This window comes from Acromyrmex echinatior, chromosome 17 (assembly GCF_024713525.1).
Source record: "Acromyrmex echinatior isolate Ae372 chromosome 17, ASM2471352v2, whole genome shotgun sequence".
Taxonomy (NCBI): domain Eukaryota; kingdom Metazoa; phylum Arthropoda; class Insecta; order Hymenoptera; family Formicidae; genus Acromyrmex; species Acromyrmex echinatior.
In genome coordinates this window covers 9,942,319-9,956,493 of record NC_141868.1, presented here as the reverse complement: position 1 = coordinate 9,956,493, position 14,175 = coordinate 9,942,319, and the positions used below count along the sequence as shown (strand labels likewise).

Here is a 14,175-nt window from a genome sequence, read left to right as displayed (position 1 = left end):
ATTGTTTGAACAATTGGTAGTGATCAAAAATGTAGCGATCAAGCAGATTTAAATATTCTGGAAATCTGACAATTTTCCGATAAAAATTGGAATTTTTCACTTTATTTTTCACTAATTTTTAATACTAAACACAGTAATAGTAAATTTGAAACATGGAATTCAGTTTGTTAATTAATAAGGCTGTTTAACATAAATGAATACCGATTAGTTTTATAAGGAATTGCGCTATCAAAGAAATAGGAATTAAGAATATAGAAATTCCAACGTTTAGAAATCATGCGTTGTAATACATAGTTCCTAATAGATTAAAATTCTTGTTCTGTTTTCCATATTCTTTTGATTGCGCGCAGTACTACTACACATATATTAAATATTTCATTAAAATTTATAATTTTGTGTTTGTTATTTCAATAAAATTTGAATTTTTTTTTATTGTACGTTCATAATGCTTAAAAGTGCAAATCATATTAGGTGTTGGAATTAATTCGTAGCGTTTTTAATGAAAGAATGTTATTTATTTCACATGAGCATTAAAAAATACATTAATGAAAGTACTTCCCATCACTTGTAAAACGCTACGAATTAATTCCAACACCTAATATTTGACATGTATCAAAAATCTGTTTAATAAATTTTTCTAGCTTTATTTGAGCACATTTGTTTGCGTTACATTTTCTTTAGCTGACATTGATCATTTTACTATTATTAATTTTACATTCTTCAGTACGTAAATAAATTTTTTAATTTATAATACTTCGAGTACACCTACTTGTGAATACGTTTTAAATGACTCTTGAGTTGATAGGCTGAACGATACTCAATTGTTAAGTCACATAATTTGCATGTTGCCTCTGTTTTGCTTATTGCGATAAAATAATCCCAAGACCAATCGAATTTATCTTCTTTTTTCTCTTCTTCTGATAATATGTCTGGATGTCTCTTCACCAAATGTTTATGTAAAATAGCTAATCTATTCTTAATTATAGCGAATTCTACATTACAATAGTTGCATCTTGCAGCATTATTCTTTGGTAATTTTGTGTAATGTTTACGTATGTAAAGACGAGCTGGAATAAAATCTGTCTTTTTAGTTATATCCTCATTTGCAATGATGTCATTGTCTGTATTGCTCTCGTTATTGTCCTCTACACGATCTGAATTTGGATTGAATATCCTATATTTACATAAGAAGTTATTAAAAAAGCAATAAAAAGTACATTAAAGCTATTATTTTCAATTATGCTTGTCCTCCGTTATGCGGACTAAATTATAATTTTTTTTAAATCTATTATTTGAACATTTAGTAGTGTTCAAAAATGTAGCTATCAAGCAGATTTAAATATTCTGTAAATCTGATAATTATCCAGTAAAAATTGGAATTTTTCGATTTATTTTTCACTAATTTTTTATACTAAACACAGTAATAGTAAATTTGAAATATGGAATTCAGTTTGTTGATGCCTCATGTTATTTAATAAGGCTGTGTAACATAAACGAATACTGATTAGTTTTATAAGGAATTGCGCTATCAAAGAAATAGGAATTAAGAAAATAGAAATTTCAACTTTCAGAAATCATGTGTTGTGAAATATACAATTCCTAATAGATTAAAATTCTTGTTCTGTGTTCCATATTCTTTTGATTGCGCGCAGTATCACTACACATATATTAAATATTTTATTAAAATTTCTAATTTGTGTGTATGTTACTTCAATAAATTTTTTTTATTGTACGTTTATAATGCTTAAAAGTGTAAATCATATTTGACATGTATCAAAAATCTGTTTAATAAATTTTTCTAGCTTTATTTGAGTATATTTGTTTGCGTTACATTTTCTTTAGCTGACATTGATCATTTTACTATTATTAATTTTACATTCTTCAGTACGTAAATAAATTTTTTAATTTATAATACTTCGAGTACACCTACCTGTGAATACGTTTTAAATGCTTCTTGAGTGGAGTTACTTGTTGATACTTAATTGATGACTCACATAATTTGCATGTTGCCTCTGTATCGCTTATTGCGATAAAATAATCCCAAGACCAATCGAATTTATCGTCTTTTTTCTCTTCTTCTGATAATATGTCTGGATGTCTCTTCACCAAATGGTCATGTAAAATAGCTAATCTTTTGTTAAGTATGGCGAATTTTACATTACAATAGTTGCATCTTGCATCATTACGCTTTGGTAATTTTGTGTAATGTTTACGTATATAAAGACGAGCTGGAATAAAATCTGTCTTTTTAATTATATCCTCATTTGCAATCATGTCATTGTCTGAATTGCTCTCGTTATTGCCCTCTACCAGATCTGAATTTGGATTGAATATCCTATATTTACATAAGAAGTTATTAAAAAAGCAATAAAAAGTACGTTAAAGCTATTTTTTTTTAATTATATTTATCCTCCGTTATACGGATTAAATTATAATTTTTTTTAAATCTACTATTTTAACTTTTAATAGCGATCAAAAATGTAACGATCAAGCAGATTTAAATATTCTGTAAATCTGATAATTATTCGGCAAAAATTGGAATTTTTCAAATTATTTTTCACTAATTTTTTATACTAAACACAGTAATAGTAAATTTGAAACATGGAATTCAGTTTGTTATTTAATAAGACTGTGTAACATAAATGAATACTGATTAGTTTTATAAGGAATTGCGCTATCAAAGAAATAGGAATTAAGAAAATAGATATTTCAACCTTCAGAAATCATGTGTTGTGAAATACACAGTTTCTAATAGATTAAAATTCTTGTTCTGTGTTCCATATTCTTTTGCTTGTGCGCTATATCATTACACAAATATTAAATATTTGATTAAAATTTCTAATTTGTGTGTATGTTACTTCAATAAATTTTGAATTTTTTTTATTGTACATTTATAATGCTTAAAAGTACAAATCATATTTGACAAGTATCAAAAATTTGTTTAATAATTTTTTCTAACTTTATTTGAGTATATTTATTTGCGTTACATTTTCTTTAGCTGACATTGATCATTTTACTATTATTAATTTTACATTCTTCAGTACGTAAATAAATTTTTTAATTTATAATACTTCGAGTACACCTACTTGTGAATACGTTTTAAATGACTCTTGAGTTGAAATACTCTTCGATACGTAATTGATGAGCCACATAATTTGCATGTTGCCTCTCTATCGCTTTTTGCGATAAAATAATCCCAAGCCCAATCGAATTTATCTTCTTTCTTCTCTTCTTCTGATAATATGTCTGGATGTCTCTTCACCAAATGTTCATGTAAATTAGCTAAGGATCTATTATTACTCGTATATATAGTGATTTCTGCACAATGATTACATTTTGCCTGATTACCACTTGTTAATTTTGTATAATGGCCACGTATCCAACGACAAACTGGGATTAGAATATCGACTACTTCTTCTTCTGCCATTATAACGTTTTGTAAGGATTATTGGTAACGATGTAAAGAATCGTTTGCAAAAACTGTTGCTAAACTGTTTAGAGACAGAGATATGTACATGATTCTTTGACGGAATACATATAAATATTGATAATATGATAGGAAACAAGACCGTTATGTTAAATAACATTACTTTAAATCCGAAGCGCCACTACGGTCTAAGTATTAAGATGTTGAACTAATATATATATTATTCAAACGAAAAATTAATTTCAGAAATGATAATTACGTGTCGATATGATTGTCGACATTAATGCAATTGATCTGAAATGTTAATAATCCCACCAAAATTCCCCAAATTAATCTTAAAAAACTGTACGGAATGCAAGAGATCCGGGTTCGACTCCCGGCCGAGGCAATATTTTTTCGCAATAAGTTTATTACAGTTTTTTAAGATTAATTTGGGTAATTTTTGGTGGATTATTAACATTTTAGATCAATTGCGTTAATGTCGACAACCATATCGACACGTAATTATCATTTCTGAAATTAATTTATTCGTTAGAATAATATATATTTTAGTTCAACATCTTAATACTTAGACCGTAGTGGCGCTTCGGATTTAAAGTAATGTTATAAATATTGATGTTTGTATTTTTGAATCTGTTTGATAATTTAATAGATCTATTTATATAGCTCTTATATATTACAATATCTAGCTCTTATATTACATTTTAAATATTATATTAAGTGACAACATTTCCATTCTGAAATCTGTCAATCGAATTTTTATATTTCGTTATTATTCTAGACAACGCTAATTAATCCACAAAGCACAAAAAAACGTAAAATATAACTTAGCAATTCATTTATTTATGCATAAAAAGCATAATATACTCTATCAATCTTTTGAGGTGGAAACTCAATCTTGAAAAAATATGAATTAAAACTTTTCATTCTTGATTAAACAATAAGTAGCAGATTTTCATTCTTTTGAAGTAAGATTTCTTTTGGAGTGAGTTTTATTCCAAAGGAACAAATTCTTACTTTTTTTTTTAAATTGGAGACTTTATTCTTTAAATTTAATTCCAAAAGAGTAAAATCTTACTGAGAAGGAATGAATTCTCATTTCTCTTAAAGAGTGAAAATGTTCTCATTTTTTTTCAAGACTGGCTAACTTTTTAATCTTTTTGTAAAATTTTACTCCAAAAAATTTAAAGAGTATATTTAGCAATTTAATTTTTATTAAATATTGAATACTTATTTTGATATAATTTACCGACATTTTATAGACGCTTTAGCGTTTATTATTACGGTGTCTTCGTTGTGCTTAGCGCTGTGCATAATCAAGTTCGCGTTACTACTGCTTTCATTCGTTCAATGAAACTCGAGTTGACAGGCGTAGCGCTAACTGTTCCGTGTATCGTCGTGCATTATCTCTTGAAACGTGGTCACAAGTGCTAGAAGATATACATCGTAAAAATCTTCGTGCTTATTAGAGTAAGTGATTGTAAACTCGCATAATTAAAGTTTCATAAACGAATTAAGATAACGATTGCTTGTTGCAAAAATATATTTTATTTAGTAGAAATTAGAAAAACAAAAAATAGTAGTTATTATTTATTTTTTTACTTTATTGCATAATAATAATATATTTTTAATACAATATATCGAAATTTCCCTGTATAGTTACTTTAATAAGTTATTTTTAAATTAAAATATAAAACGGATCGCTTGACGGTTTGATATGTAAACGTTGTTGCGTAGATATTCATATCGTTATCAAATTTGCAAGGCTATCACTAGCATTATCTAATATAGTTTTGATATCAACAACTTTAAATTAAAATTACTCAGAAACTAAAATCGCAATCAAAAATCTGAAAACACTTTTATTATATAATGTTATATATCGGTATCTTTCGATTGCGACCACACCAAATAATAAAATTGAAGCCGATACCGAGATCTAGAGATCGTTTCCCAAAAGGAATCATACAGCTTTTCAAATTTTTTTAGACGTACGTGTGACACGAGTGCATATACACTATAAAGCGTTTTGTCCATTAAACTGCTGTTTACAATGCTTTCATAGAATTTTGATTTTAATATAAAATTAAAGTAAAATTAGCAATGAAAGTGATTCTTAATGCGAATACGGGTGAAATTTATGTATACTAGGCAAACAGGGAGAGGACGAGAGCGAACGAGCGAGAGAGAGAGAGAAAGATAGAGAGAGAGAGAGAGAGAGTGAGAAAGACGATAAGGATGACGATACAACTACGTCGTGTCGTTAGACGTCAACGATGGCAAAGACGATAATGATACTGGACGACGGCGACAATGACGACGATATAGGACGACGACGACGACGCCGGGCGATGCCGATAAGACATGCGATTTAAATTATATTTAAAAGTAGATTTAAAATTAATTATAATCTTAATTGTAATTGTGATTGTAATTTTAATGTTTATTAATGCCAATTAAGCAATAAATCGTTCAATTCTTTTATGTAACATTTACTTATTATATTTCGAGGTCAAACAGCGCGCGCGGCAAATTTTTTTACATACAAAATTTTGTTTTTTTAATAAAATTTTCTCATTTTGTGATGCTTAATATCTTTAATTTTTTTTACAATAGATTAAATGTTGTATTTCATTGCAAACTGCATTTTTTTTTAAGCTACTGAGGGATAATTTATAATACAAAATTAACAATATTATTACATGAATTATATGATTTATGTAACGTTTTTTTTTTAGTTTATATATCACTTTTTTATGGGTTTACAGAAGATACATGTAAATTTGGCGCCTTTTTTAAATCTTTTTTTTAAAAAGATGTTTATTACACTGCAAATTATTCTTATTAAATTATTTTCAATAATATAATTATATTAAAAAGCTGATGAATGAAAAGTTTGCAATGAAATTTTGCATTTGTGATAATTTCTGTTACGATTAACATAGTGTTTTCACATATAAATTTATACGATACTCACAGACAGGACGCATACATACGCATATGTGAACTATGACGAGGACAGCTCAGAATCAGGTTCATTTCTCTCTATTACACTGAGTCAACAGTTTAATTATAGAAGTTTGTATAAGGCCCGATTGCACCAATGTTCCTTTAACTTTAAGCGAGGCTTAAAACGCTTCCTGTCTCGCTTTAAAGCAAAAGAGAGACAGAGACACAGAAAATTTTAAGCCTTATTTAAAGTTAAAGTAACATTGATGCAACTGGGCCTAAGAAACACAAATTATATTTCTATCAAGGTTGAGAGGTAATTCATTATCTGTAATGAAATACAGTTAGATTCATTTTTCAGTAAGCGTATCCAACTTCTTTTTTTCCACTTATATCTCTGTAACTTACTTAAGTTACATTTATTTGTAATAACTAAGTTAATAAGTACTTCATATAGTGTTTTATACTAATCAATATAAACGTAATTATTTAATGTATTTATTTCTTTTTGTAATTTCCATCTTTTTTTACAGTATACTTACATTTATGTTAAAGAATCAAACGGCTATTTTTAGCTTTAAATTGCATTTTGTTTTTATTCAGTAAAATTTTGCTTTTTCGAAATGCGTTTAATTTAAAAATAGCTATATTATATTTTGTCTATTTCATATTTCATTTTGATTTATTGTGATCTGATTATATGTATATACATATAATCGGTACACTACAAATAATATAAATCAGTGAATGCAAGTACAAATGAATTTACTTCCATATAATACAGAATGAAGATGAAATAAAATAACTTCTTCATGTATTATATGGGAAAAGATCTATATTTAAAATATTATATGTCAGAAATACAAAATCATATTAAAACAAAAGACAAATTTAAAAAATTACAGTTGATGCACTCGTGTGACGTTAACAAAATTTTGATTAAAAAATCGCTGAATATTAACCGTTACAATATTAGAAAAACGCTTAAAATTATACCTTATATTATGTTGTATGCGTCATACAAAATTTGAGATTTGCAAAACTACTAATCTACCGTTACCTAAAAGTTTACATTTGCGTAAGGTTAATTTAGTTTCGAAACCGTCAATTCAGTTGTCAATAAATGTACATGTTTTATATATAATCGCTACTTATTTTATACATAATAATAAATTATTCTTATTGAAAGAGATCAAAGATTTCATCAAGTAATAAATCGTCATCCAAATTAGATAATTCTACACATTCTGCCAAGTCTGAATCGGAAACTCTTCATAATCGATAGAATTTGAAGCTCTGTGCGAATCTGTGTTGAGATAAAATGTGACAAAAATTTGATAAAGTGATAAAATATTTGGCATTTATTATTATAATTATATATTAAATACTCGACAATATTATACGACGGCACATGAAAATATTACTTATGACTTTTAAATAAGAAAACAAATTTAAACCCTTCTATTTATATGCTATTCAATTATATTCGTTTTAGTAATTGTCTATAGAAAAATATTGATGTTAAAAACGTTGTAACGTTGAAAGGAAAATGATGTTTATAGAGAAAGTTGTATAAATTATGTATATAATTGTATAATTTATGCCTACATGTGTACATGCGCATGCACGCACGCTCGCACGCACGCACATACGAACAAACGCCCATACGCACATATACAAGAATACCCCAATATGTGCATAATATAATAAAATTATAATAAAGATATACATACAGAGTGTTTTTGAAAAAAAAACACCCATTATTCACATAGTATTATTACTAATAAAAAACTGAATGGAAAAGTCTTCTACCATTTTACAATTTTTGTAATACTTTTTTTAGTTATCTAATGAGCAAAATGTTTAAAATGAACGTATACAAGACAACTTTAAAATATTTTTTGGAGAATTCTTCAAGAAATGTCTCCAAAATATTTCACAAAGAATACTAAAAGGTATCTTAAAACAGTTTTATTCATGGATTTTATCCGTTTTAGTAATCTTTAGAAATTAATATCTCGTCAACTATTGCGAAAATTGCAAAATATTAGAGGACACATTGATTCAGCTTTTTATATATATAAAAGGAATTGTACTGTACGCTTAGTGAGCGTTATTTCAGTTAAACCTTGTATATAATATAAATATGTGCATATACATATGTATATGAATAGATGCATTTATAAATCATATTTATCGACACGTATTACACAAATTTATCTAACACTTTTTTTGTTGAGTAAATACCATGGGTATTTGCATAACACATTTTTTATCTTTCTTACATTTTTTATCATTCTATACTTACATAAGACATTGTTTTAAGTGTAGTATTAAACGACTTGCAAGTTTAGAAAAATTGTTGCATTACATAGTATATATGTTGTCTCTGTATCGCTTTTTGCGATAAAATAATCCCAAGTCCAATAAAATTTATCTTCTTTTTTCTCTTCTTCTGATAATATGTCTGGATGTGCCTTCACGAAGTGTTTATGTAAAATAGCTAAGGATTTATTATGTATATTAAATTTTGCATTACAATAATCTTGCATCTTGCCTCATTTCTACTTGTCAATTTTGTGTAACGTCTACGTATCCAAAGACGAGATCTGGGATAAAATTGTCTTTAGAGTTATATATCCTCATTTGTACTCATATCATTATCTGGATTGCTCTCGTTATCTACAGGATTTGAATTTGGACCTAATATCCTACATTTGCATAACAAGTTATTAAAAAAGCAATTAAAAGTACAGTAGATATATTATATTCAATTATGTACATTTTTCGCTGTACGGAATGAATTATAAATTTTTTAGAACATATTATTTGAACATTTAGGAAGGATCAAAAATTTAACGACGAAGCAGACTCAAATATGTTGTAAATTTGATAATTGTCTGATAAAAATAAGAATATTTTATATAATATTACTTTTTTTTTATACTAAACAGAAATAATATATATATGCATAAATTTCAAACATGGAATTCAGTTTGCATTCAATGAGGTCGTGTAACATAAATGAATACCGATTAGGAATTATAGAGTTATATCAAAGTTTTATAAGGAATTGCGCAATCAAAGAAATTGGAACTAAGAAATAGAAAATCGAAATTTTAACCTTTCGGAAATCATGTCGTGTTGGATTACATAGTGTCTGATAGATTAAAATTCTTATTCCTCGTTCACTATTCTTTAGATTGCGCGCAGTATCACTACATATATATTGAATATTTGATTAAAATTTCTAATTTGTGTGTATGTTACTTCAATAAATTTTGAATTTTTTTTTATTGTACGTTTATAATGGTTAAAAGTGCAAATCATATTTGACGACATGCATCAAAAATATGTTTAATAAATTTTTCTAGCTTTATTTGGCTATATTTATTTGCGTTACATTATCTTTAGCTGACTTTGATCATTTTACTTGTATTAATTTTATATTCTTTATTACGGTAATTAATTTTTAATTCATTTGGAATATACCTACTTGTGAATACGTTTCAAATGCATCTTGAGATCAGTTACTGAATAGTTCGTAATTGTTATGTCACATTTTGTACATGTTGCCTTTGTATCACTTTCTGCGATAAAATAATTCCAAGTCCAATGAAGTTTGTCTTCTTTCTTCTCTTCCTCTGATAATTTGTCTAGATGTGTCTTTATCAAGTGTCCATGTAAATTAGCTAAAGCCTTATTTTGCATAGTGAATATTGCATTACAATAGTTGCATCTTGTCGAATTATTCATTGGTAATTTTGTATAATGTTTACGTATCCAAAGATGAACAGGGCTAAAATTGTCTGTTTTTTTAGTTATATCCTCATTTGCAATCATTTCATTGTCTGAATTACTCTCGCTATTGCTCTGTACACGATCGGAATTTGGATTGACTATCCTATATTTACATAAGAAGTTATTAAAGAAGTAATAAAAAGTACGTTAAAGCTATTATTTTCAATTATACTCATCCTCCGTTATGCGCACTAAATTATAATTTTTTTAAAATCTATTGAACATTTGGTAGTGATAAAAAATGTAGCGATCCAGCAGATTTAAATATTCTGGAAATCTGACAATTTTCCGGTAAAAATTGGAATTTTTCACTTTATTTTTCACTAATTTTTAATACTAAACACAGTAATAGTAAATTTGAAACATGGAATTCAGTTTGTTAATTAATAAGGCTGTTTAACATAAATGAATACCGATTAGTTTTATAAGGAATTGCGCTATCAAAGAAATAGGAATTAAGAATATAGAAATTCCAACCTTCAGAAATCATGCGTTGTAATACATAGTTCCTAATAGATTAAAATTCTTGTTCTGTTTTCCATATTCTTTTGATTGCGCGCAGTACTACTACACATATATTAAATATTTCATTAAAATTTATAATTTTGTGTTTGTTATTTCAATAAATTTTGAATTTTTTTTTATTGTACGTTCATAATGCTTAAAAGTGCAAATCATATTTGACATGTATCAAAAATCTGTTTAATAAATTTTTCTAGCTTTATTTGAGTACATTTGTTTGCGTTACATTTTCTTTAGCTGACATTGATCATTTTACTATTATTAATTTTACATTCTTCAGTACGTAAATAAATTTTTTAATTTATAATACTTCGAGTACACCTACTTGTGAATACGTTTTAAATGACTCTTGAGTTGATAGGCTGAACGATACTCAATTGTTAAGTGACATAATTTGCATGTTGCCTCTGTTTTGCTTATTGCGATAAAATAATCCCAAGACCATTCGAATTTATCTTCTTTTTTCTCTTCTTCTGATAATATGTCTGGATGTCTCTTCACCAAATGTTTATGTAAAATAGCTAATCTTTTGTTAAGTATGGCGAATTTTACATTACAATAGTTGCATCTTGCATCATTACGCTTTGGTAATTTTGTGTAATGTTTACGTATATAAAGACGAGCTGGAATAAAATCTGTCTTTTTAATTATATCCTCATTTGCAATCATGTCATTGTCTGAATTGCTCTCGTTATTGCCCTCTACCAGATCTGAATTTGGATTGACTATCCTATATTTACATAAGAAGTTATTAAAGAAGTAATCAAAAGTACGTTAAAGCTATTATTTTCAATTATATTTATTCTCCGTTATACGGACTAAATTATAATTTTTTTTAAATCTACTATTTTAACACTTAATAGCGATCAAAAATGTAGCGATCAAGCAGATTTAAATATTCTGTAAATCTGATAATTATCCGGCAAAAATTGGAATTTTTCAAATTATTTTTCACTAATTTTTTATACTAAACACAGTAATAGTAAATTTGAAACATGGAATTCAGTTTGTTATTTAATAAGGCTGTGTAACATAAATGATTACCGATTAGTTTTATAAGGAATTGCGGTATCAACGAAAAGGAATTAAGAAAATAGAATTTGCAACTTCAGAAATCATGTGTTGTGAAAATAACAGTTGTAATAGATTAAAATTCTTGTCTGTGTTCCATATTCTTTGGCTTGTGCTGGCTATTATCATTACACAAATTATTAATATTTGATTAAAATGTTCTAATTTTGTGTTGTACTCAATAAATTGAACTTTTTTTTTGTAAGTTTATAATGCTTAAACGACAAACATATTTGACAAGTATCAAAAATTTGTTTAATAATTTTGTCACCTTATTTGAGTATATTTATTTGCGTGACATTTCTTTAGCTGAACATGATCCATTTACTATATTATGTTACATTCTTCTGTACGTAAATAATTTTTTATTATAATACTTCGAGTACACCTACTTGTGAAGTACATGTTAAATGACTTTGAGTGAATACTTTGATACGTATTGATGAGACATATTTGCATGTTGCATCTCTATCGGCTTTTTTTGCGGATAAAATAATCCCAGCCCAATCGAATTATCTTCGTTCTTGCTGTTCTTTGATAATATGTCTGGATGTCTCTTCACCCAAATGTTCATTAAATTAGCTAAGGATCTATTATTATAAATAGTGATTTCTGCACAATGATTACATTTTGCCTCATTATTACTTGTTAATTTTGTATAATATAATGGCCACGTCCAACGACGAACTGGGATTAGAATATCGTCTACTTCTTGTTCTGCCATTATAACGTTTTGTAAGGATTATTGGTAACTAATCGCAAAAGGTACAGAAACTATGTAAAGAATCGTTTGCAGAGACTGTTGCTAAACTGTTTACAGACAGAGATATGATTCTCTGATGGAATACATATAAATATTGATGTTTGTATTTTTGAATCTGTTTGATAAACGACATTTAATAGATCTATGGATTAGTCTTATATATTACAATATCTAGCTCTTTTTACATTGTAAATATTTATATTTAAGTGACAAACCTTTCCATTACTGAAATCTGTCATACGAATTTTATATTCGTTATATTTTAACAACGCTAATTTTTCCACAAAAGCACAACGCAAGTAAAATATAACATAAACTGTTACAGTTATTGAAAAGCACAAAAAGCATAATATACTCTCTAAATCCTTTTGTGATGAAAACTCAATCTTGAAAAAAAGAATTGAAATTTTCATGTTCTGAATAAACAAAAAGTAGCCGATTCATTCTTTTGAAGAAGTTGCTTGGGAGAGAGCTTTATTCCAAAGGAACAAAAATGTACTTCTTTTTTTGAAAAAATTGGAGACTTGCTTAAATTTATTCAAAAGAGTAAAATCTGCTTAGAAGAATGAATTCTATTCTCTTAAGAGGTGAAAATGTTCTCATTTTTTTTCAAGGCTTTTTTTCACTGGCTAATTTTTAATCTTTTTGTAAATGTTACTCCAAAAAATTTTAAAGGTATATTTAGCCAATTTACTTTTAATTAAATATTGAATACTTAGTTTGATATAATTTACCGACATTTTATAGACGCTTTAGCGTTTATTATTACGGTGTCTTCGTTGTGCTTAGCACTGTGCATAAGCAAGTTCGCGTTACTACTGCTTTCATTCGTTCAATGAAACTCGAGTTGACAGGCGTAGCGCTAACTGTTCCGTGTATCGTCGTGCATTACCTCTTGAAAGGTGGTCACAAGTTCTAGAAGATATACATCGTAAAAATCTTCGTGCTTATTAGAGTAAGTGATTAGTAACTCGCGTAATTAAAGTTTCATAAACGAATTAAGATAACGATTGCTTGTTACAAAAATATATTTTATTTAGGAAATTAGAAAAAAACAAACAATAGCATTATTATTTATTTTTTTACTTTATTTTGGATAATAATAGATGTTTTATACATATATCGAAATTTCACGTATAGTACTTAATAGTTATTTTTAAATTAAAATATAAACCGGATCGCTTGACGGTTGATAGGTAAACGTTGTTGCGTTTAGAATTCCATCGTTATAAAATTCGCACACGCTCTCACTAGCTTTTCTGCACTATAGTTTGTTATATCAACAACTGTTAATAAAATTACTCAGAAACTAAATCGGCAATCATAAAATCTGGAAAACACTTTTATTGTATAAGTTATATATCGATATTCTTTCGATTGCGACCCGCTCCAACTAATAAAATGGTTGAGCGGATATGAGATCTAGAGGACGTTTCCAAAAGGAGCAACAGCTTTTCATTTTTTTAGACGTAGTGTTGACCCGAGTGTATACACTATAAAAGCGTTTGTCCATTTAAAACTGCTGTTTACAATGCTTTCATAGATTTGATTTTAATATAAATAAAGTAAAATAGCAATGAAAGTGATTCTTGAATGCGAATACGGGTGGAAATTTATGTTTGACTGGCAAAACAGGCCGATA

The 14,175-nt window shown here is 27.4% G+C and overlaps 2 protein-coding genes and 1 long non-coding RNA gene across 7 annotated transcripts in view; 1 reads left to right on the top strand and 2 right to left on the bottom strand.

The window, feature by feature from the left end:
• LOC147906999 (uncharacterized) overlaps positions 1–14,175 on the top strand; it is a 79,346-nt gene that overhangs the window by 15,760 nt on the left and 49,411 nt on the right. The window lies entirely within an intron of this gene.
• Positions 1–14,175, bottom strand: part of LOC105152590 (uncharacterized) — a 63,512-nt gene that overhangs the window by 13,288 nt on the left and 36,049 nt on the right. For 3 of the 4 annotated variants that reach the window (XR_015547914.1, XM_087415030.1, XM_087415032.1), the window contains exon 4: positions 770–1,174. Coding sequence is in view for 3 of the 4 variants with exons in the window: in XM_087415030.1 (XP_087271156.1) it covers positions 770–1,174 (405 nt within the window). In the remaining variant the exon portion in view is untranslated. Of the gene's footprint in view, positions 1–769; positions 1,175–1,930; positions 2,336–3,086; positions 3,523–14,175 lie in introns of those variants that run through there. The other variant, XM_087415031.1, reaches the window with a different exon arrangement.
• Positions 6,253–12,494, bottom strand: LOC147907005 (uncharacterized). Its single transcript, XM_087415255.1, has 4 exons — positions 12,199–12,494; positions 11,025–11,429; positions 9,873–10,280; positions 6,253–9,087 (listed from the first exon to the last, which is right to left on the bottom strand). The coding sequence occupies exons 1-4, from the start codon at positions 12,492–12,494 to the stop codon at positions 9,009–9,011; spliced, it is 1,188 nt and encodes a 395-aa protein (XP_087271381.1). The 3' UTR covers positions 6,253–9,008.